General features: G+C 40.0%; 1 protein-coding gene across 2 annotated transcripts in view; it reads left to right on the top strand.

The window, feature by feature from the left end:
- LOC122552867 (proteasome activator complex subunit 4-like) overlaps positions 1-26,393 on the top strand; it is a 194,689-nt gene that overhangs the window by 3,435 nt on the left and 164,861 nt on the right. For both annotated transcript variants that reach the window (XM_043695950.2, XM_043695948.2), the window contains exon 2: positions 17,200-17,340. In XM_043695950.2, the coding sequence (XP_043551885.2) occupies positions 17,200-17,340 (141 nt within the window). The remainder of the gene's footprint in view (positions 1-17,199; positions 17,341-26,393) is intronic.

The raw sequence follows: 26,393 nt of genomic DNA, 5'->3' as shown, positions 1-26,393 counted from the left end.
TTTACTTTGGTCCACGTTCAAAGACTTACATGTGTATATTTGCATAAAAATCTTTAATGAGATTTAGGTGGTGTTGGCAAGACCAGCATTTATCGTCCATTCTTAATTGCTGTTGAGCAGATGGTGAAAAATCACATTTTTGAGCAACTTCAATCCTTCAGTTATCTGTTTGGTACAACTGAGTGACTTGTTAGGCCATTTCAGAGAGCAGTAAAGAATCAAACACAAAGTTGCAAAAACACAGTCGAGAATCATCAGTAGGTTGGGCTAGGTAAGGATGAGAGATTTCCTGCCCGATGAACATGAGTGAAACAGTTGGGTTTTTCAAACAATCAACAATAGATTCTTGCCACAATTAATAATGACTAGCTTTAAATTCTAAATTTATTAATTTCACCATTTTCTATGGTTAGTTTGAACTTGTATGGCCCTCTAGAGACATTACCACCTTAGCACAATCTGCCAAATGATTTGTTTTCTCAGTTTATCCAATAGTAAATTAGGAAAACATCAAGAAAATAATACGGAAAAAGGATTCCATTAAATGTAGCAGGACAGAACATTAAGAAATTCCTTTTGAAATGATGTAGCTGGAGATTTGTGCCTCTTTCATATTCTAGTTTCCTTGCCGTACTATAATACTTAGCACTGCTGCCTCACAGCGCCAGAGACTCGGGTTCAATTCCTGCCTCAGGCGACTGACTGTGTGGAGTTTGCACGTTCTCCCCGTGTCTGCGTGGGTTTCCTCCGGGTGCTCCGGTTTCCTCCCACCATCCAAAGATGTGCAGGGTCAGGTGAATTGGCCATACTAAATTGCCTGTAGTGTTAGGTAAGGGGTAAATGTAGGGGTATGGGTGGGTTTCGCTTCGGCGGGTCGGTGTGGACTTGTTGGGCCGAAGGGCCCGTTTCCACACTGTAATCTAAATCTAAATCTAAATACTTGCTTTTAGTTATTAAGTGATCTAATATAAATGAAAAATAGCTGACACTTCTATGCTATGCAAAAATTAATTGTGTAAGTCATTACAAATAGTGTGCTTTTTGATAGTAATATGAGAATTAAGCAAGTGTGGCGATAAATAGAAGTGCCAATGAAACCAAGTGCAAGGGGAAATGATGGAAACTCAATGGAATCAAATATAAAGGGGTAAAAATGAACAAATCCACAACAGTTTTGTGGATTTCTGATAGAATTCCTTCTGTTGTAGTAAGTTAGGCTGTGTAAAGCATTCAATACAACAGAGTGCTGGCATAGTACTTCTGAGGTGACCTCAAGTCATTTGTGGTGGTGGTTTTGATCCCTTGACAATTTTATGAATGTGAAAAATGCATATTAGATACTAATCATGTGACTTCAGTACTAATAATAGACTGAGTTGCATACAGCATTCATCCTAAGTAATGTGCTGTGAACTTTGTGAAGTAATGACTGTGAACTTTGAAACTCTAATAGATTTGAATTGTGATACAAAATAGTATTTGACTTGTACCAGCCATCCTATTTGGATGTAATAGAGAAAAGTATTGCCCTTAAGTAATATAGCTCCATACAGCACAGAAAGGAGGCTTCTGTATTTGCCCCATTAGTCTATTCCTTTTACAGCCAGCACTTGAGACACTGGATTTTTTGGCCACTTTTAAATTCATAGTCAATCAGCATGGAAACAGACCCTTTGATCATTGACTTTATTTTTCCCTCATAAGAAAGGATATGCACTTGCTATATTTTGTGTATATTTTCCATCTGTCTTGTGGATGTAATGTTTATGCCCCAAATTATGCCTTTTTTGTAAAAATGCATAACAAGACATTTCAACTTGAATATTACATAAGTAGCAATAAAATTCAGCTTGTCTCCATTTTTCATGTTACATTCTTGGATGTCCGATTGCATTCCATGTCAAGTATATAGCCTGAGAGCAAAGCATTTCAAATTGAAAATTATATAGAATGTAATAGAAATGATGCGTCTGGACAGATGCATGAGTACGTTGGGAGCAGAGGGGTACAGATGCTTAGAAATTGGGCGACAGATTTAGACAGTGGATTTGGATTGGCTCAGGCTTGGAGGACTGAAGGGCCTGTTCCCGGGCTGTAAATTTTCTTTGTTCTTTGTTCTCTTTGTAAATAAACTTTTCTTCTTGCACCATGTTTGGCTCTGAGGTATCTCAATGTAATTTCAATATTGTTAATGTTCACAATATTTATTGTAAAGCACAGAGCCTGAAAGTTTCTACTGTTTCCAGTCCCTCCTTATATGTGTCCTGAAACAGAGACCTATCACATTGCTCTTCTGTGGTTTTTACCCCAGCATTGGTATATCCCTTAGCACATAGTCATGGGCATTGGAATATTCCAGTTTACAATACTCGGTCAAAGGTAACCCTTTGCACTGAAACACCAGCACATTTTGAGCAGACTAAAGGCTGGTTTCACAATGTTGATCTTCTAGGTGCAGATGATGCATATCTTTAATATGTATTCCTGGAATAGCCAGTAGAGCTCAGAGTCCTGTGGCACAATTGCTCAGGTGATTCTTGTTTTTTTTTAAAAAAACGGCATTTTTCTGCAGACCTTCGTAGGAAGGATCCAATGGCAAAAAGCCTTGCTCACCACCAGACAGTCTGTTCTGCTGCTTGATTAGAACTTTCAGCAATGAGGCATTTTGTCAAATTAGTTTGACTGTCTCAACATAGACAGACAGACAATCTGGTCATATTTCAGAATCGGATTTTGCAGAAGACCATCAATGACCAGAATCATTTAAGGTTAGTCCCTATCCAATTGACATAAATCTGTGAGCAATATCACTGCACATTGGTTTGCATTCAAATTGCTTTATCCATCTAATTGCTTAGAATTTATTTTCCACCAGCTGTTTGCTCCCCATTACACTGTGCCTGTCAGTACACTGCTATTGTGCAGAAGAAACCTATGTAACAGTGCACAGAGTTGTCAAATTATTTCTTCTTGGTATAGTCTTCCTTACTCAGTGTTACAAAATTGTGTATCCTATCCCTTTGGTATTCTCAGTGCACTTAGATAAAATTCTTAATTTTTTTACATTAAATGTAGATATCTTGACCATAAGAGCTATCTCAGTCAGTGTTTCCTAAACTATTTCAAATGTTAAACTTGGATTGTATGGAAATTGACTCCCAGATGCCACCAAAACCCAACTAATAATAAAATAATGCTGTAACATTCAGTATATAATTAAAGTTTATTATTGATCAATATATAAATATGAAAATCAGTTTTTCAAGTGCCATTACTTTTGGGCCTGGTGATTGTGATGCACATTATGCATAATCTGGCAGTGTGGTTGACACTATACACTTGATCTCCAGTATCATTTCTGGAATTGATAAATACTGAAATTTGATGACAAATACGCGCTGGAGGAACAAACATTTTTAATGCACTCATTACAACATCAAGGCAGTAAGTTCACACTGAACCAAAATTCTAGCACAGAAATTTTGAAGGGCACTTGTTTTTTTTTAAAATTTGATCTCTTACATTTCAATAGTTCAATTAAAGCTGCAGGTAAATAATGTCATTACGCTGGATGGTACCAATCAAGCTTTGTTGCATCTAAATATGAAATGCAACTACTGGCAGCTGAGTTTTTTTTTGTTCACTTGTGGGATGTCTGCACTATTGGTTAGGTAAGTATTTATTCCTGATGAAGGGCTTTTGCCCGAAACGTCGATTTTGAAGCTCCTTGGATGCTGCCTGAACTGCTGTGCTCTTCCAGCACCACTAATCCAGAATCCATTTATCGCTCATCCCTCGTTCCATTTGAAGGTGATGAGTTGCCTTCTTAAACCATTGCAATCTGTTTGGTGTAGGTACACCCACAATGCCTTGAGGTAGAGAGTACCAGAATTTTGATCCAACAGCAGTGGCAGAGTAAACTGATATATTTCTAAGTTGGAAAGGTGAATGGTTTGAAGGGGAACTTGCAGGTGGTGATGTACTGATGTGTTTTCCCCCTTGTCCTTCCAACTGGTAGTGGTTGTGGGTTTGGATGTGCTGCGAGGTCCCTTGATGAATTTCTGCTGTGCATCATGTAGGTGGCATATGCTGCTGATCATATGTGTTAGTGGTAGAGGGAATGGGTGTTAGTGGATATGGTGCCCATTAAGCAGATTGTTTTGTACTGAATGATATTAAGCCTCTTAAGTGTTCTTTGAGCTCAAAAGAGCCAAACTTCCTCTTCAGGTTAGGAGCTAAATGATCCTGGCAGAACCCAAACTGAGTATTAGTGACCAGGTTATTGGTAAGCAAGTGTTGCTTGATAACACTGGTGGTGACCCGTTCCATTCATATTACCGATGAATGAAAGTGGACTGGTAGAAACATAGAAGGTGGGAGCAGGAGTATACCATTTGACCCCTTGAGTCTGCTCTGCTATTCAGTGTAGGGTGGTAACCAGCCATGATGGGTTTCTGGGCAAGTTTCAAGTTATCATGCCATTCATTTGACTGAGGATGCAATTTAAAAATAAACTGGTCATCAGAAATCTGTGCTTTGGCACAGGTGTGTCGTGTTTGTAACAGAAATCATGCAGAAATCTGTGTTTTGTTTCACTTCTAAATGTAGTACATATGTTATGTCTTGTGCTTCACTTTGAAATTTATTATCATGGCTTGAATGCCAGATGATTTCATTGCTTGCAGTTCTGTTTGCTATTTGTTTGAATTGAATTGGGCTTGTGACTTTAGTTGGGAACTGTGATCTGGAGTGTATTTCCCTATGTCAGTATTATACTCAGTAGATTGGGTAAGGCTACACATTAATGAAATGTTTTGTGTGCCATGTTTAAAGTGGATCAATTACCTAGTGCTGCTTATGGAATATTTCAGTGTACATAATGGTTGCCATGTTTGCTGACTTGATGGTGACTATTTTATAGTTTGTGCTTGGTCATTTTTCAGTGTGTGTCAAGTTGCAATATAAATTTCATGAACAGTTTATTCAAAGTTTTAAAAAGCTTGAAATCTTCCTGCGTATAATGGCTCTTGTGGAAATTTGGCAGAAAATTAAAATAGCATAATAATGTAAATCTGAACTAAAACAGAAAATGCAGAAAATACTCAGATCAGATACCACCTATTGGTTGGTAGAGACGGTTAATATTGCAATATTGTCAGAACTGCAAAAGGTTCAATGTAAAATTGTTATGGACCAGGCCAGACCCCTTAAAACATTTCAAGCACTTAGCCCAGACTCTACATCTGCTTAAAACTAGTAAAGTTAATGTGGATATTCTAGGAGAAATGCAGCTGGCTCAACCATGTAGTTTTAAACAAAACAATTTATTTACAAGATTATTGAATGAAAAACAAACAAAAGAGAACAGAATACAGAATAACTTAATCTATCCGAAAAACCCAACAGATTATCCCAACTTAATGATGCTGTTCCCAGTACTTGCAACAATCCCCAGAAACACCCTTTGGTGGTAAAATCAAACACAGGTTCTTACAGGAGAGAAGTCAGAGAGTGATCAGCACAGACCTGCTTCTTTTGGGTCTTGCAGCCCTTTTCAATCAAGCCAGAGAAAAGCTGAGTTGGTGGAACTGGCCTCTCCCCTTTCATTGTACTAGTTTTTTCTTCAAAAACTTGGAAAGCCTGTTGCATGAGGCAGTTTCTGTTAGTTATAATCAAACTGGCCCTAAAACCCTTCAACTTAGAGTTCTTGGAGTCTGTGTCTTTTACGACCTCTCTGAATAAAATAAAACTTAAGGACAACAATAACCATGTTAAAGGAGCAGCTTCGTCACAATATATTTTCAAAATTTTGCTAGCTGTGGGCAGAGAACTTCAAAATCTATGAGCTACTCACTACTTCAGTTGTCAAAAAAAACTGTAAATATTGATTCTTCACTGCAATAGCTGGGTGAGGATCTCCTGCTTTTGCCTTTTCTCAAGTAGCTAAAAGGTGTGAAAGGAGAGATGCATTTTCTTCCATTTGCTTTACTGATTTCAGGATCCTGAAGAAGGGCTCATGTCTGAAACGTCGATTCTCCTGCTCCTTGGATGCTGCCTGACCTGCTGCGCTTTTCCAGCAACACATTTTCAGCTATGATTTCAGGATCATTCAAGGTTTCCTGAATTATCATTTTTATTATTCAAGAAAAGTAAATTATGAAGAGGAATATCTGGCTTACATAGAACAGTACTGCACACAAACAGGTCCTTTGGCCCATCGTGACTGTACCAACTGTAATGCCATTCTAAAATAATCTTATCTTCATATGGTTGATTCCTTCAGGAGAAGAAGGGCTAATGCCCGAAACGTCGATTCTCCTGTTCCCTAGATGCTGCCTGACCTGCTGCGCTTTTCCAGCAACACATTTCCATCTCTTGCTATTTGATGTATACTTTCCTCTTGCATTTGACCTCTTAAATTGCATCACCTCACTTGTCCAGATGGAATTCCATCTGCCATTTCTCCGCCCAACTTTTCAACTAACCAATAACTTGCTTCAACCCTTGAGAAACTTCCTCACTTTCCACGACTCCACATGTTGTTAACTAATTGTTTGGTTCAATGCTCACCAATTGTTGAATTTCATTAGGAATTATGCCCTTCTCTTGATCGCCTTTGTCCATTTTTTTTCGACAATAGTTCACCATTAAACACAACCACTTCATATGCTTAAGCAAAACACATTGCTTGACACTTCAGTGCAGTACTATCTTATTAGATGCCAACTTACATGCTCTTTGATAACATCTCAGCTGCATGCTGCTAATGTAGATGTGAATCATCACAAGACCCTACTTCAAAGAATAGGGCAGTTCTTTCTCAGAATCCACATAAATACTTTCCTTGTGTCAAGATCAGCAAAACAGATCATCTGGTCATTATCACATTGCTGTTTGTTGGAGCTTCTTATGCATTAATCAGCTGTCACATTTTCACATTATAATTGAGTATACTTGAAGCGAAGTTCATTAGTGGCAAAGCATTCTGGACATCTTGAGGTCATAAAATTGCTGCAAAAATTCCACATTATTTTCCCCTCTTCAACAAACATTCAAAATACATTTTTATCCAAATATCAGCCTCCCTACTGACCTGACATACTGAATGCTTCCTTCATTGTCTGAAAGCCTTCCGATCAGGATATATTATGCCCACAACAGATGCCACTGAAAAGTATTGGTGCAACGGCAGTACATCATGTTATTCTCCCCAACCTATCTGCAAACTTGGTTGATTACTCTACCAGATGTTAATCCCCTTTTCCTGGTTCCAATTCAGTTAGTTTTAATATAACTGTCACATCACCGATAATTGCTCATCCTGCATAATCGGTGAGCTCTAAGATTCCATTTCCATTCTATCCTTGTATTCATCTGTAGATTGCTTCTTGGTAGCTTTATCCAAAAGTGTAGGCTAACATTTCTTGGGTAGACTGGCAGCAGTCCTCATTAACTCTCCATCACTGCCTTCAGTTTCATGATTGCCGCTATGGTGTCCAATCAGCCAATCAAGTTTCAAATTCAGCAATAGATTTTTTCATCTGTGCATCATCTGGAACAAAACCATCTTAGTCACCAATGCTACCATATTTCTCAGCAGGTCACTCAGATTGAACCAGAAAGTTCAATATTGGCTTCCCGTTCAACCTGGATTAAACGCATGCAGAAATAGTTGTCTCAAAGAGCTTGGGGCTAAATTGGTGTAGATTTTGGATTTTGCCAGTTTTCAGGTTGAGTATGAATTGTTGGTAGTGTAACCATTTCTTCAGGTGCTAGTGTCGTCCTGTTTCCCCACTCAGTCATAGCAAAACGCTCAGAGACATAGTATAGCTTTACATCCTTTATCTTTATTCCGAGCCCTGGCGGGAGAGAGAATGGTCGTCTGTAATGAATTGTATCGTCATTTTACAAGAAGGAGCATCCAAATAAGGCAGCATGCATATTGATTGATGACCTTTACAATCAGCAAGTGTCAATAGCAAAGATTAAGCCATCTGGTTTTACATAATGAATGTTTTTAACCTTAACTGGCTTCACAGAATGAATACTTTTCACCTTGTTAAACTGACCTTACATACTGAATGCTTCAATATTGTTAAATGGCTCTACATAATACTTTTCCATCTTGTTAGCCCATTACCCTTGCCTCCAACACCCCATTGTTAACTAAGTTCTTATCTGAGTCATGCTCAGCTGAGGCTCTTGTTTCACAAAACTCAGAACTTATCTCTTTCCCTACCTGCATATACCCTATACACATTCTCACTAGTACATCACTGACACTGCCTGAGTTTGCTATAGGTTCTTGATGCTACTTTTCCTTAAGTGTACTGTTGGTAAAATGAGAAATTTCCACTGTCATCCTGACTTTGATATACACTTGGAACCTTTGTTTTTTCAGGATGTCCTTCATGGAACTTGAAACTGGTTCTGAGAAAAATAATGTTGGAATGTTTCAAACCATTGGTAAACTGAAGCTCCTTTTGCTCAAAATAGTTGCAATTTTAGACTGAAGTGCATAGTTTATGAATTTATACTTTTACAGCAATTGTCTGTTAATAACATAGAGAAAAACTTGTCAAATTTCAGTTTCCTAAAACGTACTTCAGAAGGATCCTGAACAGAATAACGTTATTGTGTGATTAGATTACTTACAGTATGGAAACAGGCCCTTCGGCCGAACAAGTCCACACCGAACCGCAACCTACCCAGACCCATTCCCCTACACCGAACACTACGGCCAATTCACCTAACCTGCACACTTTTGGACTGAGAGAGGAAACTGGAGCACCCGGACAAACTCATGCAGGCACAGGGAGAACTCCACACAGTCAGTCGCCTGAGGCGGGAATTGTCTTTGGTGCTGAGGGGCAGCAGTGGTAATAAAATTGTAGCTGCGTAATTTTTCCATTTCAATAGAAGAATTCTATTTGCCATTTTAAAAATATTTTTCCTGATTAAAAGATCTTTGCAAAGGTCATCTTATTTCTCTCTCCAAAAATTTAGGCAATGAGCTTTCAGTTCAAAGATGGGAGACGGTCGTGGTGTCCATATCTATATGATTATACTTTCTGGATATTTCCCTTGTACACTGTATTTGTGTATGTAGGTATCTACATCACTGACATATGAGGGAGTAGGTCACCTAACTGTTTATAAAATATATCATTAATTGATCTCCAGTGACATTGATTATTCTGAAATGGGTAAAGGGTACCTAAACCAGATTATGCTGCTATAACTGAAGTCACATACTCTACCTTTCTTTCACGTTCAACTTGTATGTTAGCAACTTATTTAAATTTCTAAAACTTGAATTAACCGAGCGTATGGACAAAGAAATTAAGGGGATTAATAGGTCATTTGATCCCCAAGCTGGTTTGGCATTCGATTATGTCATGACTGATCTGATGACTGCATTAATTCCATTCTATATACGTTTTGATTTCCTGTCACTGGAGTATCTTTTGAACTTTGCCTTAAAATTTCAATAACCCTGCCTCTCTGGGGAAGAGAATTCCTCAAAAATAATTTCATTTCTCTCAATTGAAGGGAGCCCCTTATTTTGAATCTGTGCACTGAAGTTCTAGTCTTTACCACAACGGGAAATTTTCTCTCAGTACCCATCCTCTTATTTCTCTGTGGGATCTTGTATTAAATCACTAAACAGAGGGCTGCATTCATTCCACTTACTTGACCAAGTCTTTCCCATAAAATAACCTTTTTATCCCAGTTATTGGTCAAGTATCAAATTCTGAACTGCTTCTGAAGCTTTAATATACCTTCTCAAAATGGATTTTAAAAACTATGCTGTACTTCAGATGTGGTCACACCAACATTCTATGCAATTGAAACAAAGCTCTCATACTTGTACATTCCATTCTCTTTGCACTAATCGTTTCCATTTGCCTTCCTATCACTTTCTGTACCTGCAAGCTAACCTTTTTTAATCATGAACCAGGGCACTTGAACCCATTTCTGTACTGCAGAAATGATTCTCCATTTAAACAATATACACCTTATTCTTCCTATCATTTTGTTGCCTACCCACTTAACCTATCTATATCCCTTTGTAGACTCTTTGTCTACAAAAATGCATAACAATTTAATTTCTTACCAACCTTTTGTCTACACCAAATTTAGCATGTATTCATTTGGTCCCTTTATCTGAGTCATTACTATAAGCTGTAAATAGTTGAGGTCCCAAATGTCAATCTTGTCACACTCCGTTGTTTAGCATTTTCAACCTGAAAGTAACCCATTTATCCCACTTCTGTTTCCTGTTATTTGACCAGTTCTTTATTTACATTATTATGTTACCCCTGCATCATAACTCTATACAAAAGGTAAGAGTCTTTGAGTCATATCAAGTGTTTGTTTTTGTCAATCCAAGGACATCATGTTTTACAGGTTCCACATTATCCACATTACTTACTTTCTCAACTTAATCAAATATGATTTCTTCTTCTCAAAACCATATTGCGTCTGCCTAATTAAGTTGAGATTTCCTAAATGCCCTGTCAGGATATGGGCCAGGTGCTGGCAGGTGGGACTAGATTGGGTTGGGATATCTGGTCGGCATGGACGAGTTGGACCGAAGGGTTTGTTTCTGTGCTGTACATTTCTATGACTGTGTAACCTGAGCTTTAGAATATATTCTGGTCTTTCTCCTTGATAGGTGTCAAGATAACAACTGGTATGTAGTTACCTGCTTTTTTTCCTCCTTGAGTAGAAATTCCACCTACTATTTCAAATCTAATGGAACCTTTCCAAAAGTGAGAGAATTTTGGAAAATTGTTTTTTAATGCATCTTTTTATGTCTGCAGTCATTTCTTTTGGGGTTATAGGATTAAGTCAGTCATGTCCTCGTGACATGTCAGCCTTTGCATAAGACATAGGAACAGGCGTGGGCCAATCAGACCCTTTAGGCAACTCTCACCATTCAGTAGGACCCCTTTCCTCAACCCTTGGTTCACTTACTGATCAAGGATCTATCGATCTTTGTTAAATATTCACAAGGACTCTGCGCCTAAAGCTCTCTGGCAAGAGTTTCAAAGATCTCGACCCTTTGCAAGATGAAATTCTTCCTCATCTCTGTTAAATTGGCACCCATTCTGGTACTATACACTCTGGTGCTGGACTGTTCCATGAGTTGAAACATCAACTCTGCATTTACCTTGTCAGACCTCTTAAGAATCCTATTTGTCATAATTAGATCACTTCTCACTGTAAATTCCAATGAGTAGAGTTTCAACCTGTTTAGGTCACAGAATCCCTACAGTGCGGAAATAAGCCATTTGGCCCAACAAGTCCACACCAACACTCTGAAGAGTATCTCGCCACCATAATCAATCCGCTCCCTGCCCCGGTCTTTGTGGAACCTCACTAGTCACAGGTCACCAACCTGAAAAAGGACCCCTTATTCCCACTTGCTGTTTCCTGCCCATTAGTCAATTCTCTGTCCATGCTTTTGTTTTACTAGTTTTCTTAGTAACCTTCTGGTTGTGATTGTAATTGTTCCCTTCCTTTATACTCTTGATTTGCAAATATTTCTTGCAAATCCTTTGCTGTTTTCAATGAGGACAGACACGTTCTATACCTTTAACACTTTGACCGTTTCCTTATTGCCACCTATTATTAATTCCCCAAACACATGTTAACTCTTTTTCTACACAAGATGTTAGAATTTGTTTATTTGTTCTTCTTTTCACAACTACCTTTTTGAGTATTCTAATTTCTTGCTGCTTATTACATTTTTAAACATTTTTTTTGCCAGTCTTCTGAATTATTGTTGAATTATTTTCTTTCAATTCGATACCATCTTAAGCTTCCTTAGTTGGTTATGGATGCTGCATCTTTTGAGAATCTTTTGTCTTTACTCAGATTGTCTTTATTTAATGTTAGAAAATATCTCCTTAAATGTCTGGTGCTATCTTTTCACTGATCCTTCCCTCGTCTATAAGGGCATTGCAGAGCCCAGTGCCTGCATTGCATAGAAACTTCTTATAGACAATTCTAAATGTGTATACTGTACAGCAGTAACCAAATTTTCTAATATAGCCCCATTTTAACAGTCAATCATAGATGCCCACAAAATAAAATTGTTGCAAAGCAGCATAGTAATGTTCGCTGAATGTTCAGTTTTTTTATACTGCATGCCAGTTTGAAAAATTGTTTGCAAGTGCAGGTTGAGAATTTGATGTCTAATGTTGGGTGACCAGTTGTTGTAGAAGCAAAGCATGTTGGCATTGGCCCCTGGCAGCAGTTTGGCAGTGGAGGAATGGCTGCTTGGTTCACAGTCAAAGACCAGGCTTTCAACATAAAGTGCTTCGAAATAGACATACAACATAATGTGTGCCAGTTACTGGCCATGAGTTTTCAGCCAAGCTCTTCATATACCCTGGTAACAGAAAACCTGATGAAGCAACCAGGGTCAGGAATGCATGATCTAGAGAGAGAGAGAGCGTGAAAGGGAGGGAGGATAAAAACAGGGCAGGGCTGTATGTCATCTGGGCATTGGCACTGGTGCAGAATGCATCCTGAGGGTGGGAAGCTTGTGACCCAATTGGCTGGAAGGTAAAGACGGAAGTTAGTGTTTGAAACTATAAATTTACAATAAAACTCAAGTCTTTGAAAAGATTTTGATGCCTAATTCAAGACGTGTCAGTCCAACAAGATCAAGAATAAAAAAAAACTTTGTGTAGAGTTGCAGAGAGAAAGAGAGCCAAGTATGGACATGATTTCCAATGAGGTAAAAACAATGACTACAGATGCTGGAAACCAGATTCTGGATTAGTGGTGCTGGAAGAGCACAGCAGTTCAGGCAGCATCCGAGGAGCAGTAAAATCAACGTTTCGGGCAAAAGCCCTTCATCAGGAATAAAGGCAGTGAGCCTGAAGCGTGGAGAGATAAGCTGGAGGAGGGTGAGGGTGGTGAGAAAGTAGCATAGAGTACAATAGATGAGTGGGAGAGGGGATGAAGGTGATGGGGCGGGGGGAAGGTGGAGTGGATAGGTGGAAAAGAAGATAGGCAGGTGGGACAAGTCATGGGGAAAGTGCTGAGCTGCAAGTTTGGAACTAGGGTGACGTGGGGGAAGGGGAAATGAAGAAACTGTTGAAGTCCACATTGATGCCCTGGGGTTGAAGTGTTCCGAGGCGGAAGATGAGGCGTTCTTCCTCCAGGTGTCTGGTGGTGAGGGACCGGCGGTGAAGGAGGCCCAGGGCCTCCATGTCCTCGGCAGAGTGGAAGGGGGAATTGAAATGTTGGGCAACAGGGTGGTGTGGTTGATTGTTGCAGGTGTCCCGGAGATGTTCCCTAAAGCGCTCTGCTAGGAGGCACCCAGTCTCCCCAATGTAGAGGAGACCGCATCGGGAGCAACGGATACAATAAATGATATTAGTGGATGCGCAGGTAAAACTTTGGATGTGGAAGGCTCCTTTAGGGCCTTGGATGGAAGTGAGGGAGGAGGTGTGGGCGCAGGTTTTGCAGTTCCTGCGGTGGCAGGGGAAGGTGCCAGGATGGGAGGGTGGGTTGTATGGGGACGTGGACCTGACCAGGTAGTCACGGAGGGAATGGTCTTTGCGGAAGGCAGAAAGGGGTGGGGAGGGAAATATATCCCTGGTGGTGGGGTCTGTTTGGAGGTGGCGGAAATGTCGGTGGATGATTTGGTTTATGCGAAGGTTGGTAGGGTGGAAGGTGAGCACCAGGGGCGTTCTGTCCTTGTTATGGTTGGAGGGGTGGGGTCTGAGGGCGGAGGTGCGGGATGTGGACGAGATGCGTTGGAGGGCATCTTTAACCACGTGGGAAGGAAATATGCGGTCTCTAAAGAAGGAGGCCATCTGGTGTGTTCTGTGGTGGAACTGGTCCTCCTGGGAGCAGATGAGGCGGAGGACTTGGGAATACGGGATGGCATTTTTGCAAGGGGTAGGGTGGGAAGAGGTGTAATCCAGGTAATGAACCATACTCTTACCTGGCTGCAATTGAAGAAGAATTTGAGGATTAAAACAAAAGCAAAAATGAAAATCAGTTGTGATTTAACGTTGAAATCTGGACTGAGGGAGGTTTGAAGAAAGCACGGGAAGAAATGAGATGATGCCAACAGCCCTACAAAAGGAGTGACAAAGAATGAATTGACAAGAACTGACATTCATTCCATAATTTTACAATGATACAGGACAGTTTGTCTGGGGAGTAGTTTTGAAGGGTGAGGTGATGACTAGTAATGTACATACAGTTTATGTAGAAATAATTTAAAAGGCTTTTTCTCATTTTTCTGTGGGAACTTCTACAGTTAAACACCTTTAAGGAATTTGGAGCAACATTTGAAACTTAATGGCCCAGATAGAGAATGGTAAAACATGATGCTTGAAAATTTCTCTATTGTAGTAATTTGTTTTCTTTTAAAGCAGAGAAGCTCAGAAATGAACATGTGGTAATGAGTGTTGAGGAAAAATCTGGCATAATCTTGCCTGCTTCTAGTATATGTTACCATGACCACGTGCTTCTTAGAAAATATGGTCGCATGTGACTTGGAAAGAGACAGTGTGAAACATTTCAGGCATTTCCTAGTCATGGGATGGGAAGTGGCTATTAATAGCATATATACTATAATCAGTTCATTTTCCATGACCTATTTTCCAATCTTGGATTTCTGTTTTTTTGTTTTTTGTTTACGTGTGTGTGTGTTTATATATAAAAAAAACACACGCGCGCACACACACACACACACACACACACACACACACACACACACGTAAACAAGAAACAAAAAAACAGAAATCCAGGATTGGAACATAGGTCATGGAAAATGAACTGATTATAGTACATATGCTGTTGATAGCCACTTCCCATCCCATGAGTAGAGTTCAGGTTTTGTTAATGAGTAGGTCTGAAACTAATATTCAGAGACCAGTGCTAACTTGGAATAAACTTAACGTGAATTATTGTGCATGTCAAGCACAAGCCATCAATGAGCAAAGATTTTGTTTTAGAAATAGTGTAGAGAAATACATGATTGATTCATGTTATTGTCTCCTAAATGCCTACTATCACTGTTTACAGTGAAAAAACACAGGTAATTTGGCCCAAAGGCTTGTGTTGCTGTTTATACTCCACATTAGCTTTCTTCCATCATCTTACTCTTGTATTCTATTCTCCCTTGTATGGTTATTTAGCTTGTAAATGCATCTAATCTGTTTGTAAATGTATCTAATCTGTTTAGCTTGTAAATGCATCTCAATCATTCCTGTGGAGTCCAGCATTCCATTCTGTCAGCAAAGAAGTTATTCTTGAATTCTAACTGGATTTTTTAGTGACTGTTTTGTATTGATGGCTCCTCAAGCTGTTCTTGCCCACAAGTGGAAGCATCTTCTGTGTCTTTCCCATAACCTCTTTCATAATGATAAAGGCCTTGAACAGGTCATCACTTGGATCTTCCTATTGACAGAAAAAAGCCCCAGCATGTTCAATCATATCTGATGGGCACAGGATTTTAATTCTGGGATTATTCCCACAGCTCTTCTAATCAGGTTTTTGTCTCTCCCACAGGAATGGTACTGATCAAAATGACAAATGATATCCTGTATGATTGTGAGCATCACTCCTTGATCTACCTGCAGTCTTAGACAATACCTCAGTTATTTTCTAGTTCAAAACAATCTTACCTAATTCCACTCTCATGTATCCAATTGTAGCCAGCAAATCTGTTGTTATGGCTGCTTTTCCTGCTCTTGCATGGTTTGCTTTTAAGTTCCCCAAGGATCTAATCTTCCATCTCCTATTTTTAATGTGCATGCAGCCTTTAGTGACAGCATCTGAAAATGCAATGCCAGATTGCACATGTATCATACATGGCCTCACTTTTTGCCTCTTATTTGACCAGTGAAATACTGGGCAAAATCAAAGCTTTTACATTAACTCTGTCTCATAATCTGTCTCTTTCTGTCAACTATCTGAGTGAATTGGATTGTTCGCAATCTTAATTATTAATTTGACTCTGAACCCAACTTCATGCTCTTCCATTACTCGGACTGCTTTCTTCTACCTCCGTAACATCGCCCTCTCTCACTTTCCTTCAGTCTATATAGTGCACAAGCCCACATCTTTGCCATTGTTCCTGCCAAACTGAACTATTCAAATACTATCCTGGTGGCCTCCGATCTTAGGTTCTGCATGAACTTGATCCAGCCAAAGTTCTATCGCCTTTATGCTACCTTAATTTAAATCCTGTCTATCACACATGTGGTAACTTGACCCTACTTTGACTCCTGGTCCAGTAATACCTTCATCTTCCTTGTGCTTATTTTCAGCACCTCTGAGATTTCTGTAATTGCCTCCAGTCCCAGCCCCAAAACCTTATTATATGTATGTGCTTCTTTAAACCTGGCTCATTGAGTATCTTTGATATTAATCACTCCAAATTCCATGGATGTGCTATCAACCTTCGACCTCAAAGCAAGGAACACCCTACTTTTGCCGCTCTTCCTTTGTACCTTGTTGCTCTTCTTTAAGATGTGCATTAAAATCACATGACCTAATTGTCCTTGTCTAACTTTTATAACGCCTCTGTGAAATTCTTTAGAATGCTTTATTAGATTAGATTAGATTACTTTACAGTGTGGAAACAGGCCCTTCGGCCCAACAAGTCCACACCGACCCGCCGAAGCGTAAACCACCCATACCCCTACATTTAACCCTTACCTAACACTACGGACAATTTAACATGGCCAATTCACCTGACCTGCACATCTTTGGACTGTGGGAGGAAACCGGAGCGCCCGGAGGAAACCCATGCAGACACGGGGAGAATGTGCAAACTCCACACAGTCAGTCGCCTGAGGCGGGAATTGAACCCGGGTCTCTGGCGCTGCGAGGCAGCAGTGCTAACCACTGTAGGATAAAGGCTATATCAATATAAGTTATTAACCTTATGAACATGTCATGGCCTCACACCCAGTAACTCTCTTCCATGGTCCTCCAGTTATAGCCCATTGTTCACCCCTGATATTTATTTCTCCTACTATTGGCAGTCAAACCTCCAGCTGTCCGAGTGCAAATATGATTATTTATATTTCAGGTTGATGAGTCCATGAATTTGTAACCCTTACAAAAATGTGATGACTGCCTAATATTTAGTATTATTTCTAAAATTTTGTGGTTATCGATGTGGAATATTTATCAAATTTGTATTTTGTTTTCCAGATATATCCGATTATATGGAAGAAAATTCAGTAAAGAAGATCACGTTCTATTTGTTAAGCAGGTGTATGAATTGGTTGTCATGCCTAAACTTGAAATTAGCATGATGCAAGGATTCACACGATTGTTAATCAGTTTACTCAAGTAAGTTAGTTTATTTATTCAAGTTAGTTTAAGTTACGAGAAGATGTGCTACTGCAAACAATTGCCAACCGTTAATAAGTACATTTAAGTTCTAAACTACTTTTCTTGTGAGTATGTTTTAGTGGACTTGTGGTAGTGAATGTTTTTCAGTCAGGTAACTGGTGCAGTGATACTCCTCAGGAATCCGTTTGCAGTCATTACTTTTTAAGATATCTGTGTTGAGAATGGCTGCATACAGTTTGCAAATGACATTTGGGAGTGGAGTAGTTGGTGAAGAGTATTATTTTGGATTTCAAGGTGACAATGATTAAACATGCAGAAGCATAGCAAATGTAGTTTATGGGGAGAAATGTGAAGTTATGAACTTGGGTGGATTAATATGAAAAGTCAGTATACTGTAAATGACACCTAAATGACAATAAACAATAAAGGCATCCGATGTAAGACTTTTGTAATCACTAATTTGGCAATTCAGAATGTGACAATGCAGATCAAGTGTAAAGACCTTCAGAAAGAGCATTGGGGAGATGTATTGGGGTTTTATCAGGGGTGAGCAACTTAATTTATCATTGGAGGCTGGAAAGTTAGGATTGTTCTTCAGGTTTAGAGATATTCGAATGGACATTTTTTTAACTGTAGATGAAGTTTCAATACAGTATATAAATAAAAGCTTGTATCTAATGCTGAACTTTCCTGTTAGTTTTTTTGATTTATGCACAAGGACTTGCAAATCATTCTTTCCTTCAGCTTTTTGCAGTCTTTACTCAACTACATCCTCTATTCTTTCTGTCTGCATAACCTCACATTTTTCCCTCATTATATTCCATCTGCCAAATTTTCATTGACCTGTCTATGTTCCTCTGTAGCTTCCATGTATCATCCTAAGGGTGGATCCTGACTTAAGGGTGGCATGGTGGTTCAGTGATTAGCACTACTGCCTCACAGTGCCAGGGACCTGGATTTGATTCTAACCTTGGTGACTGTCTGTGTGGAGTTTGCACATTCTACTCGCATCCACATGGGTTTTCTCTGGATGCTTCGGTTTCCTCCCACAGCCCAGAGATGTGCTGGTTAGGTGGATTGGCCATGCCAAATTGTCCATCATGTTCAAGGATGATCAGGCTAAGTGAATTAGTTGTGGAAAATGCAGGGTTACAGGGGCAGAGTAGGGGTGTCAGTCTGTGTGCAATTCTCTTTGGAGGGTTAGTAGGGATTCTATGATTCTCTCACCTTGTCTTTGCACCTATTTTTTATCAGTTGAAAAATGTTTACTTCTGTCCAAGTCATGAAAATATGTTGTGAATACTTGTGGCCTTAGCACTGATTCCTGTGGCATTTACTAGTTGCAGGTTGTCGTCCTGAAAATTCCCACTGATCCTAATTCTGACTTTTGTTAGTTAGCCAATCTGCTTCCAAGTTAATATGCTATTTTGATACCGGGGCTCTTTAAGTAACCTTATGTGAAATAGGTTTATTGAATACCTAAGTGTATTGCTTCCAGTGCTTCCCCTTTATTTCCTCTGCTTGTTACCATCACAAAGAACTGTAATAAATTCGTCAGGCATGATTTCTCCTTCATGAGGCTGCTCTGACTCTGCTTGATTATATTGTGCGTTTCTAAATGCTCTTCTATTTCGTACTTCATGACTAACATTTTCCTAATGACGGATGTTAAGCTAATTGGCCTATAGTTACCTATTCTTTGACTCCCACTCTTTTTGAAAAGGGGTGTTAGGTGGGTAGTTATACAATCCTCTTGGACATTTCCAGAATCTAAGGATTCTTGGAAGAACAATATCAGTGTGTCTACTATTTTTGTAGCAACTCTTTAAAACAATTCCTAGGATGCAGCCCATCAGGTCCAGAGGACCTTTCACCCCATTAGTTTTTCTTGTGGTTTTCTTTTCTCTGGTGATAATTATTTTAATATGTTACAATTTCTGTGCTTGCTTTTATGTGGGACTGGAAGCAATCAGGGATTACTACTCGAGGTCCTGATTGCCAATTTTGTACCAAGCTCCTTAAATTCTGACTGCAGGACCTTATCACCTTTCCACCCCATGTATTGTTACCAATTTGGGCCATGATCTTTGGCTGTTCACTGTGCGCATTCTTGCCTACTTATGTTGTGCTGTCAAACTGATCTACAGCTGTCTCTGCCATGCCCCAGAAACACTTGTGTTTTCCCTGAGTTAGTGAATCCCATCACTACAGCTGTCCCACTTAGTCCTTCGAGTGCTGGACCACACATGGTGCCATGGCTTGGCTGCTGCTGTACTCCATAAAAGCACAATCACCTTCCTCTGTATCCAGAATGTAAAGCCAGTTAGCGAGTGGACCTTGGGACACCTAATTTGGGTAATCTATTTGTCTACATGCCTCTAATCTGCAATATGACCATCTCTGAATGGGCTATCTACATTATTTTCTGTCTCATGGATGCACCATAGTCTCCAGCCACTACTTGAAACCTGGAAATTAAGTTTGTGCAACCAGTGGCAATTCCTGCTTACGTGCTTGTCTAGTCCCATGACTGTGTCTGTCAAGATAATTCTTTCAATTTCTATCTTGATTGTGGTCATTTATATTTCCGTATCTGATGTTCCATGGTCCATCTCATACACATTGCTTCTTAGTTTATGTCTTATTTTATAAAAAGAAAGCAAACTGGGGATCCAAGATGGCGGTGACCCAGCAAGTCTGAGTCTGTAGTGCTCTGCCCAAGACACAGGCAAAGTGGGCTGCCCGCCTCCACTACACCTGTCAAATCATTTTAGCTTTTATTTAATACAGCTAGTTATTTTACACCAAACCTGAGCAGTTTAGTGCCCCATTAAAATGACTAAAGGAAAGAATGCTCGCAGCACACAGAAACCCCTCCCCCACCCTCCCCAGCTGCAGCAGAGGCGTATGCAGCCACCCCTGGGGACTTGCCTACGGTGGCGTGTCTTGTTGCAGTGATTTCCAAGCTTGAAGTAAAGATCGACGCCTTCATAGAAGAGTCCAGGAGCAGATGGGAATCGTTGTTGGTCGCGCTGCAGAAGCACGACCAAGACATAGAAAATATCGAACATCGAGTGGGAGGGGCGGAGCTAAAGGCTGCGATCTCCGAGGCTGCTGCAGAATCGACCGTGGGTCGGGTCCAGACTCTCAAACAGCGAGTCTGGACATTAGAAGATCACCTCGGTCGTCGAAAAAATATTCTTTTGCAGGGCCTTCCCGAATGGGAAGAGGAAGGCCATCTTACAACATTTCTGGAGCAGTGGCTTCCGCAGTTATTGAATCTGGAGGCTGGATCAGGCCAGGTAAGGGTAGAATGGGCCCACCGGGTTGCAATACACAGGCTCAGCTTGGATCAGCGCCCCCGCCCGGTCCTGTTCCGGCTGCAGTGCTACAAGGAGAAGCAGATGCTCCTAGAAGCTGCCAGAAGTCTCGGGAAAGATTCCCAAGCCATTACTTACAAAGGATCCAAGGCTATGCTGTTTCAGGACTGTTCCTCAGCTCTGGTCCGAAAGAGGAGGGCGTTTGAGGAAATGAAGAAGCGTTTAAGGGATTTAAACATTCAGTACTCCCTGCGCTCCCCAGCGATGCCAAGTTTTAGCCACGAAGGGTCCGTGTATAACTTTGGATCGCTGGAGAAGGCCAAGGAATTTTTGGACTCTCTTAGATAAACTGTGAGAGTTAACTCGTATGGTGAATGATGTTGTTCTGCCCTTCTCCTTCCCCAGTTCGCCCTTTTTTCTCTCTCATTCCTTTATTGCTTAATATTATCTCCGGGGGGGTAGGGAGGGGGGCTTATTTGTTCTCCACTCTGCGATTTTCCCCTTTTTAAAAAAAAATATATAGGCCGGGTGGTCTAGTCAATTTCGGTGAGGAGGGGTCTCTGCCTTGTCTTATTTTTTCTTTTTCTTTTTAAAGCGGGGTTGTTTTCCCCCTGTTATTTTGTATTACTATACTTAATTGTTATCTGCTGAGACTGTAATTTTATAGTTTTATTTTTTGATATGTGGTATTAACATCACCAAATATATCTAGGTGTTGGTGTGGGTGGGGGGGGGTTGGGGGCGGTAGGGTACTCACTGTTAACTTTAGCTTTGTGATACACTTGAATTTTCTTTATTTTATTATGGGATGCCTGGGTCGAGGGTGGGGCAATGGTTGGGAGAGGATATGGTGGGTTTTCGGAAAGGAAGTGATGCCCCCTGGAAACTAGGGGGAAAATCTGTTTAAATATGTTTTATAATTTTTCTATTTAGAAATAGTTTTTTATTATATTGGTGTGAGTGTATTAAAGAATCTCTATTTTTGTGAATTTTCTATGGTCTATGCTCGGGGTGTTTTGGATGGGGTTTCTCTTCCCGGGGGGGGGGTCTCGGACTTGCCTGGACGATTATGGTTAGTCATTCGATTAAATGGTGCACCTGGAATGTCAAGGGGAGTAATTCACCAATCAACCGGAAGAAAATATTATCAAACCTCAAAAAAGAAAGGGTTGATATAGCTCTCCTACAGGAGACACATTTATTGGATAAAGAACATTTGAAATTACGACAGGATGGATTTGATCAGGACTTCTTTTCTTCCTTCAGCTCAAAAAGGAGGGGAATAGTCATTCTTATTCAGAAGAATCTCCCTTTCAAAATTCTAAGTCAGATAAAAGATGAATCTGGACAATATATACTAATTAAAGCCCTTATAAATGGAGAGGAATATGGGATTTTAAATCTGTATTGTCCCCCTGCGCATCCTTTCAAATTTATAATGGAAGCCTTCTCCAAACTGACGGCTCTTGGTGCTTGTCATACAATTATAGGGGGAGACTTTAATTGCATATTGGACCCGCATATGGACAGGATACCCAAGAGTACTGCGGGTGTATCCCCCAGATCCAGACAATTGGCGGATTTGAATAAAGAATTAGGATTAGTAGATGTGAGGAGGTGCCTCCACCCGCAAGGTAGAGATTTCTCTTTTTACTCTAATCCACATAAATGTCACACTAGAATTGACTTTTTTTTTTGTCCTCTCGACTTCTTAAAATTCCATATCATCCTGTAAAATAGGTAATATAATTTCTGATCACGCTGCTGTGTATATGGAAATCATACTGATCACGCTGCTGTGTATTGTTCCTAGCAATAAGGCATCCCCCTCCAACATTGGCGTGTGGATTCCTTCTTCATGAAAGATAGTAAATTTGTAAAATATTTTTCTCAAGAATTTAAAACTTCCTTGGAAATTAATTCAGGTACGGCTAGTAATCCGTCAATGATGTGGAAGACTATTAAAGCTTATGCACGAGGTCTGATCATTTCAGACTTGGCGACCCCAGAAAGAAATAAAGGGAGAATGACAGCGTCTACTTGAGGCTCGCTTAAAAGCAGCTGAAACAGCATACGTTGACAGACCTTCTATTGCCAAGTCACAAAGCATTACGGCCCTTAGGACAGCTCCGAATATCGCGCTCACCCAAACGGCAAAGAGGAAAATATTATTTGCAAAACAAAGATTATATGAATTTGGCGATAAACCTGGTAGATACTTAGCATTTCTCGCGAGGTAAAAAAAGGCTACTCAAGCTATCATGGCTATCAGGGAAAGTGCCGGTAATCTGACTCACGATCACAAAAGGATCAACACAATCTTCAGAAAGTTTTATTCTGATTTATATAAATCGCAGGATTGTGAAAATAGAGCTAGGAGGATGCAGTCCTTTTTTAAAAGCCTGGCTTTTCCGGATTTAACCCCAGAACAGGTATTGGTCCTGAATGCTCCCCTAACAACTCAGGAAATACTTGATGCAATCAGGCAACTTCAGAGCGGTAAGGCACCTGGCCCAGATGGCTTTCAGGTTAAATTTTGCAAAGAGTTTACAGGTGTATTTGCTGACCCATTTATGGACATGTATAACTACTCATATAGTCGGGGCTACCTCCCGCCTTCGCTGAAAGAGGCGAATATCTCCCTTATTCTCAAAAGGAAAGGACCCAGAAGATTGCGCATCATACAGACCAATATCCTTGCTAAATATAGATCTTAAAATTTTTTCTAAAACATGAGCATTGAGACTAAAGAGGGTACTGCCATATATATCATAAAAGAGGACTAGACAGCGTTTATCAAGGGCCGTAGATCATCTAATAATATTAGAAGGATCTTGAGTGTGATTCAAATCTGTCATCAGGAAAAAATACCAGGAATAGTAGTCTCATTGGATGCGGAGAAGGCATTCAACAGGGTTGAATAGTCATATCTGTTCTGTACATTGGAAAGGTTTGGCGTTGGAAAGGTATTTGTCAAATGGGTCTCAACACTGTATAATGATCCCAAAGCAGTTGTGATCACCAATGGATTAGGCTCGGATAGCTTCAGTGTGGGTGGGGGCTGCCATCAGGGATGTTCTCTCTCACCGTTGCTATTCATGCTAATAATTGAGCCACTAGTGGAGGCTATACGGGCTGACTCTAATATAACGGCCCCGAGGGTTGGTACAGGTAAACATAAAATTACCCTTTATGCAGATGATGATCTTTTTCTTAGTGGTCCTCTGATGTCTGTGCCTCACTTAATCCAAGTTATTAATACATTTAGTGCATTTTCAGGCAACAAAATTAATTTTTCAAAATCGGAGGCCATGCTGATGGGTCCCACTTATTGGACGGATCCCACTTCCCCTTTCGGTGGTCTCTGCAGGGTTTCTTGTACTTAGTCATTTTTATCACCCCAATATTTGGCCAGCTATACAAGGCCAATTTTGTGCATCTATTGGAAAGGATAAGGCAGGACCTTCAACGTGGGGAGACCTTCCCACTTCCTGGCTAGGTAGAATGGCCCTAATTTAAAATTAATGTCTTGCCCCGTCTCTTATACCCTATGAGAATGCTCCCGGTGATGCTGCCAAGGCCGGCACTGGTTGGCTGGGTTCTTTCATCTGAATCATAGACGGCCCCTCATTAAGTTAAGGAAGCTACAGCTTCCACAGGCAAGGGGAGGGCTGGATTTTCCAGACTTTAGGAAGTATCAGTTAAGTTCCTTGTTAAGCTACATAGCCGATTGGGTTTCATCTGACCCGCAATCAATCTGGCTGGACATTGAGGCTTCTCAAGTAAAGTGCCCTCTTATTAACCTCTTATTTTTAGATAAGATGAAAATCATTATGGACCACTGTAAAAACCCTATAGTACTAAACACAATTAAAGCTTGGAATATAATGTGGCAAAACGAGGGTAACTCCCGTAAAACATCCCCCTATCCCCCTATACTCCGATAGTGGGGGCATGGGGTTTTCAACCGGGGTTCACAGATGCCACATTCAAGTCCTGGAGATCTAGGGGTATCTCCTGTTTAGGGGATCTGTTTGAGGAGGGGGTCCTGATGTCTTTTGAATAGTTGCATCAGAAATTTGGATCACCTAACTGAGATCTTTTTTGATACTTCCAAATTCGAGATTACGTACAGAAGAAGACTATACTATTAGGTAGTCTCTAAAAAATCAGATAGAGAACGTAGAGTGCTGTGGCCAGTGGGTGTACCCTCGGTCAGCACTCTTTATCATTTATTACACGATGAAGTGTCGGAAGATATGGACCGTCTGATTAGAGCATGGGATCAGGATTTGGGGCTGGAAATTTATACAGAAATGTGGAATGACATCTGGGGAAAATGCCAGAAAAATCTCCATTTGTAACAGAACACAGGCCATTCAGTTAAAGATACTTCATAGGGCCCATATGGCACTGGAACGATTGACAAAATTTAGGGCAGGAGCATCTCCAATGTGTCCCAAATGTAAAACAGGTAGGCCCTCTGACACACTGCTTATGGACATGCCATAAGATCTGCAAATACTGGACCAAAGTAGTAAACACCCTGACAGAAATCTTGAACGGAAATTACAGTAGGTCCAGTATCTCTTCTTCTGGGCTTCTCGAGCTTATCTTCCCTGGATGTGCACGGGAGGAAATTATTTTCCGTTTTGCCCTTCTGTGCAAGGAAAAATATCTTAGTAAACTGGGTGGCTGCGGGCCCTCCAGGACTTCCGAATTGGCCCAGATTAATCATGGAATGTATTCGCCTTGACTTCCTTACAAATATGGTGCACCAAAAAACTGAATTATTCTGTAAAATATGGCAGCCCTTCTTGAATTACATAGAATGGCTGAAATATCTGTATCTATCAAGGGCTTTCATCTAGTTGAGGTAACGGTTCTGGCTGGTCCGGGGCCCCTTGGGAGAGGAATCCCGCATGAATACGGGTTTTATTACGACTTGATGTTAACTCATTCTGAGCATGTACTTCACTACTTAATTACTATGTTATCCTTTTTTTCTCTTGAGTAATATAAGATATTTGATCATACACTCTGGTTAGTTATAGGTTAGATTAGTAGTTAGTTGAGTTTTGTCTTTTTCGTTTTCTTCTCTGTATCTTTTCTTTTTGTTTGACAGGTTTTGGCTATTATTTATTTAATATTTAATTGTATATTAGTGTTTGTACTTGTGTTTTTTTAAATTTGTAAACTTGTAAAAACATGTTAAATTTTTAATAAAAATATCTATTTAAAAAAAAACTGCTGTTTTGCCGTTCTCAGTGTTAAAGATTGTTTTTAGGTCAGCTTTAATTTGTTTCTGAAAACTCACCAGTGATTCCTTTGTTTGTTATTCAGACATTCCAAGAACACAGTCTACATATACACAGATTTGGTAAACCTTTTATGCAGGGTAGGAGGTATAGCTTCTAATTATTAGCTTCTTTCTCTCCTTAATTCTCTGCATTTGCAACAATGCTGTGATCTATGTGTGTGGGAAGCTATTTTTGGCATCCTTCAGATCACATTCTAACTTGATTTTCGATTCACATTTTTAAACAAAAATGCACAATTTGCATTTTTCTTGTGGAGATGCAAATTCAAATTAAGTAGAAAGTAATGCTCTAACAATTACTGCTCCTAGTTTCCATTAAACACATTTAATATCTGTTTGACTAAAAGTTGCATTCAAATCTCCACAATTATCTCCAATTGGGAGAAGCTATTCGCAACCTTTCAAATTTG

The sequence above is a fragment of the Chiloscyllium plagiosum genome, unplaced genomic scaffold, assembly GCF_037043375.1.
Source record: "Chiloscyllium plagiosum isolate Xiang-an unplaced genomic scaffold, Cpla_swu_hap1 HiC_scaffold_10, whole genome shotgun sequence".
In the NCBI taxonomy this organism is placed as follows: Eukaryota; Metazoa; Chordata; class Chondrichthyes; order Orectolobiformes; family Hemiscylliidae; genus Chiloscyllium; species Chiloscyllium plagiosum.
Note: the sequence above shows the minus strand (reverse complement) of the source record. Positions and strands in the feature narration are given on the sequence as shown.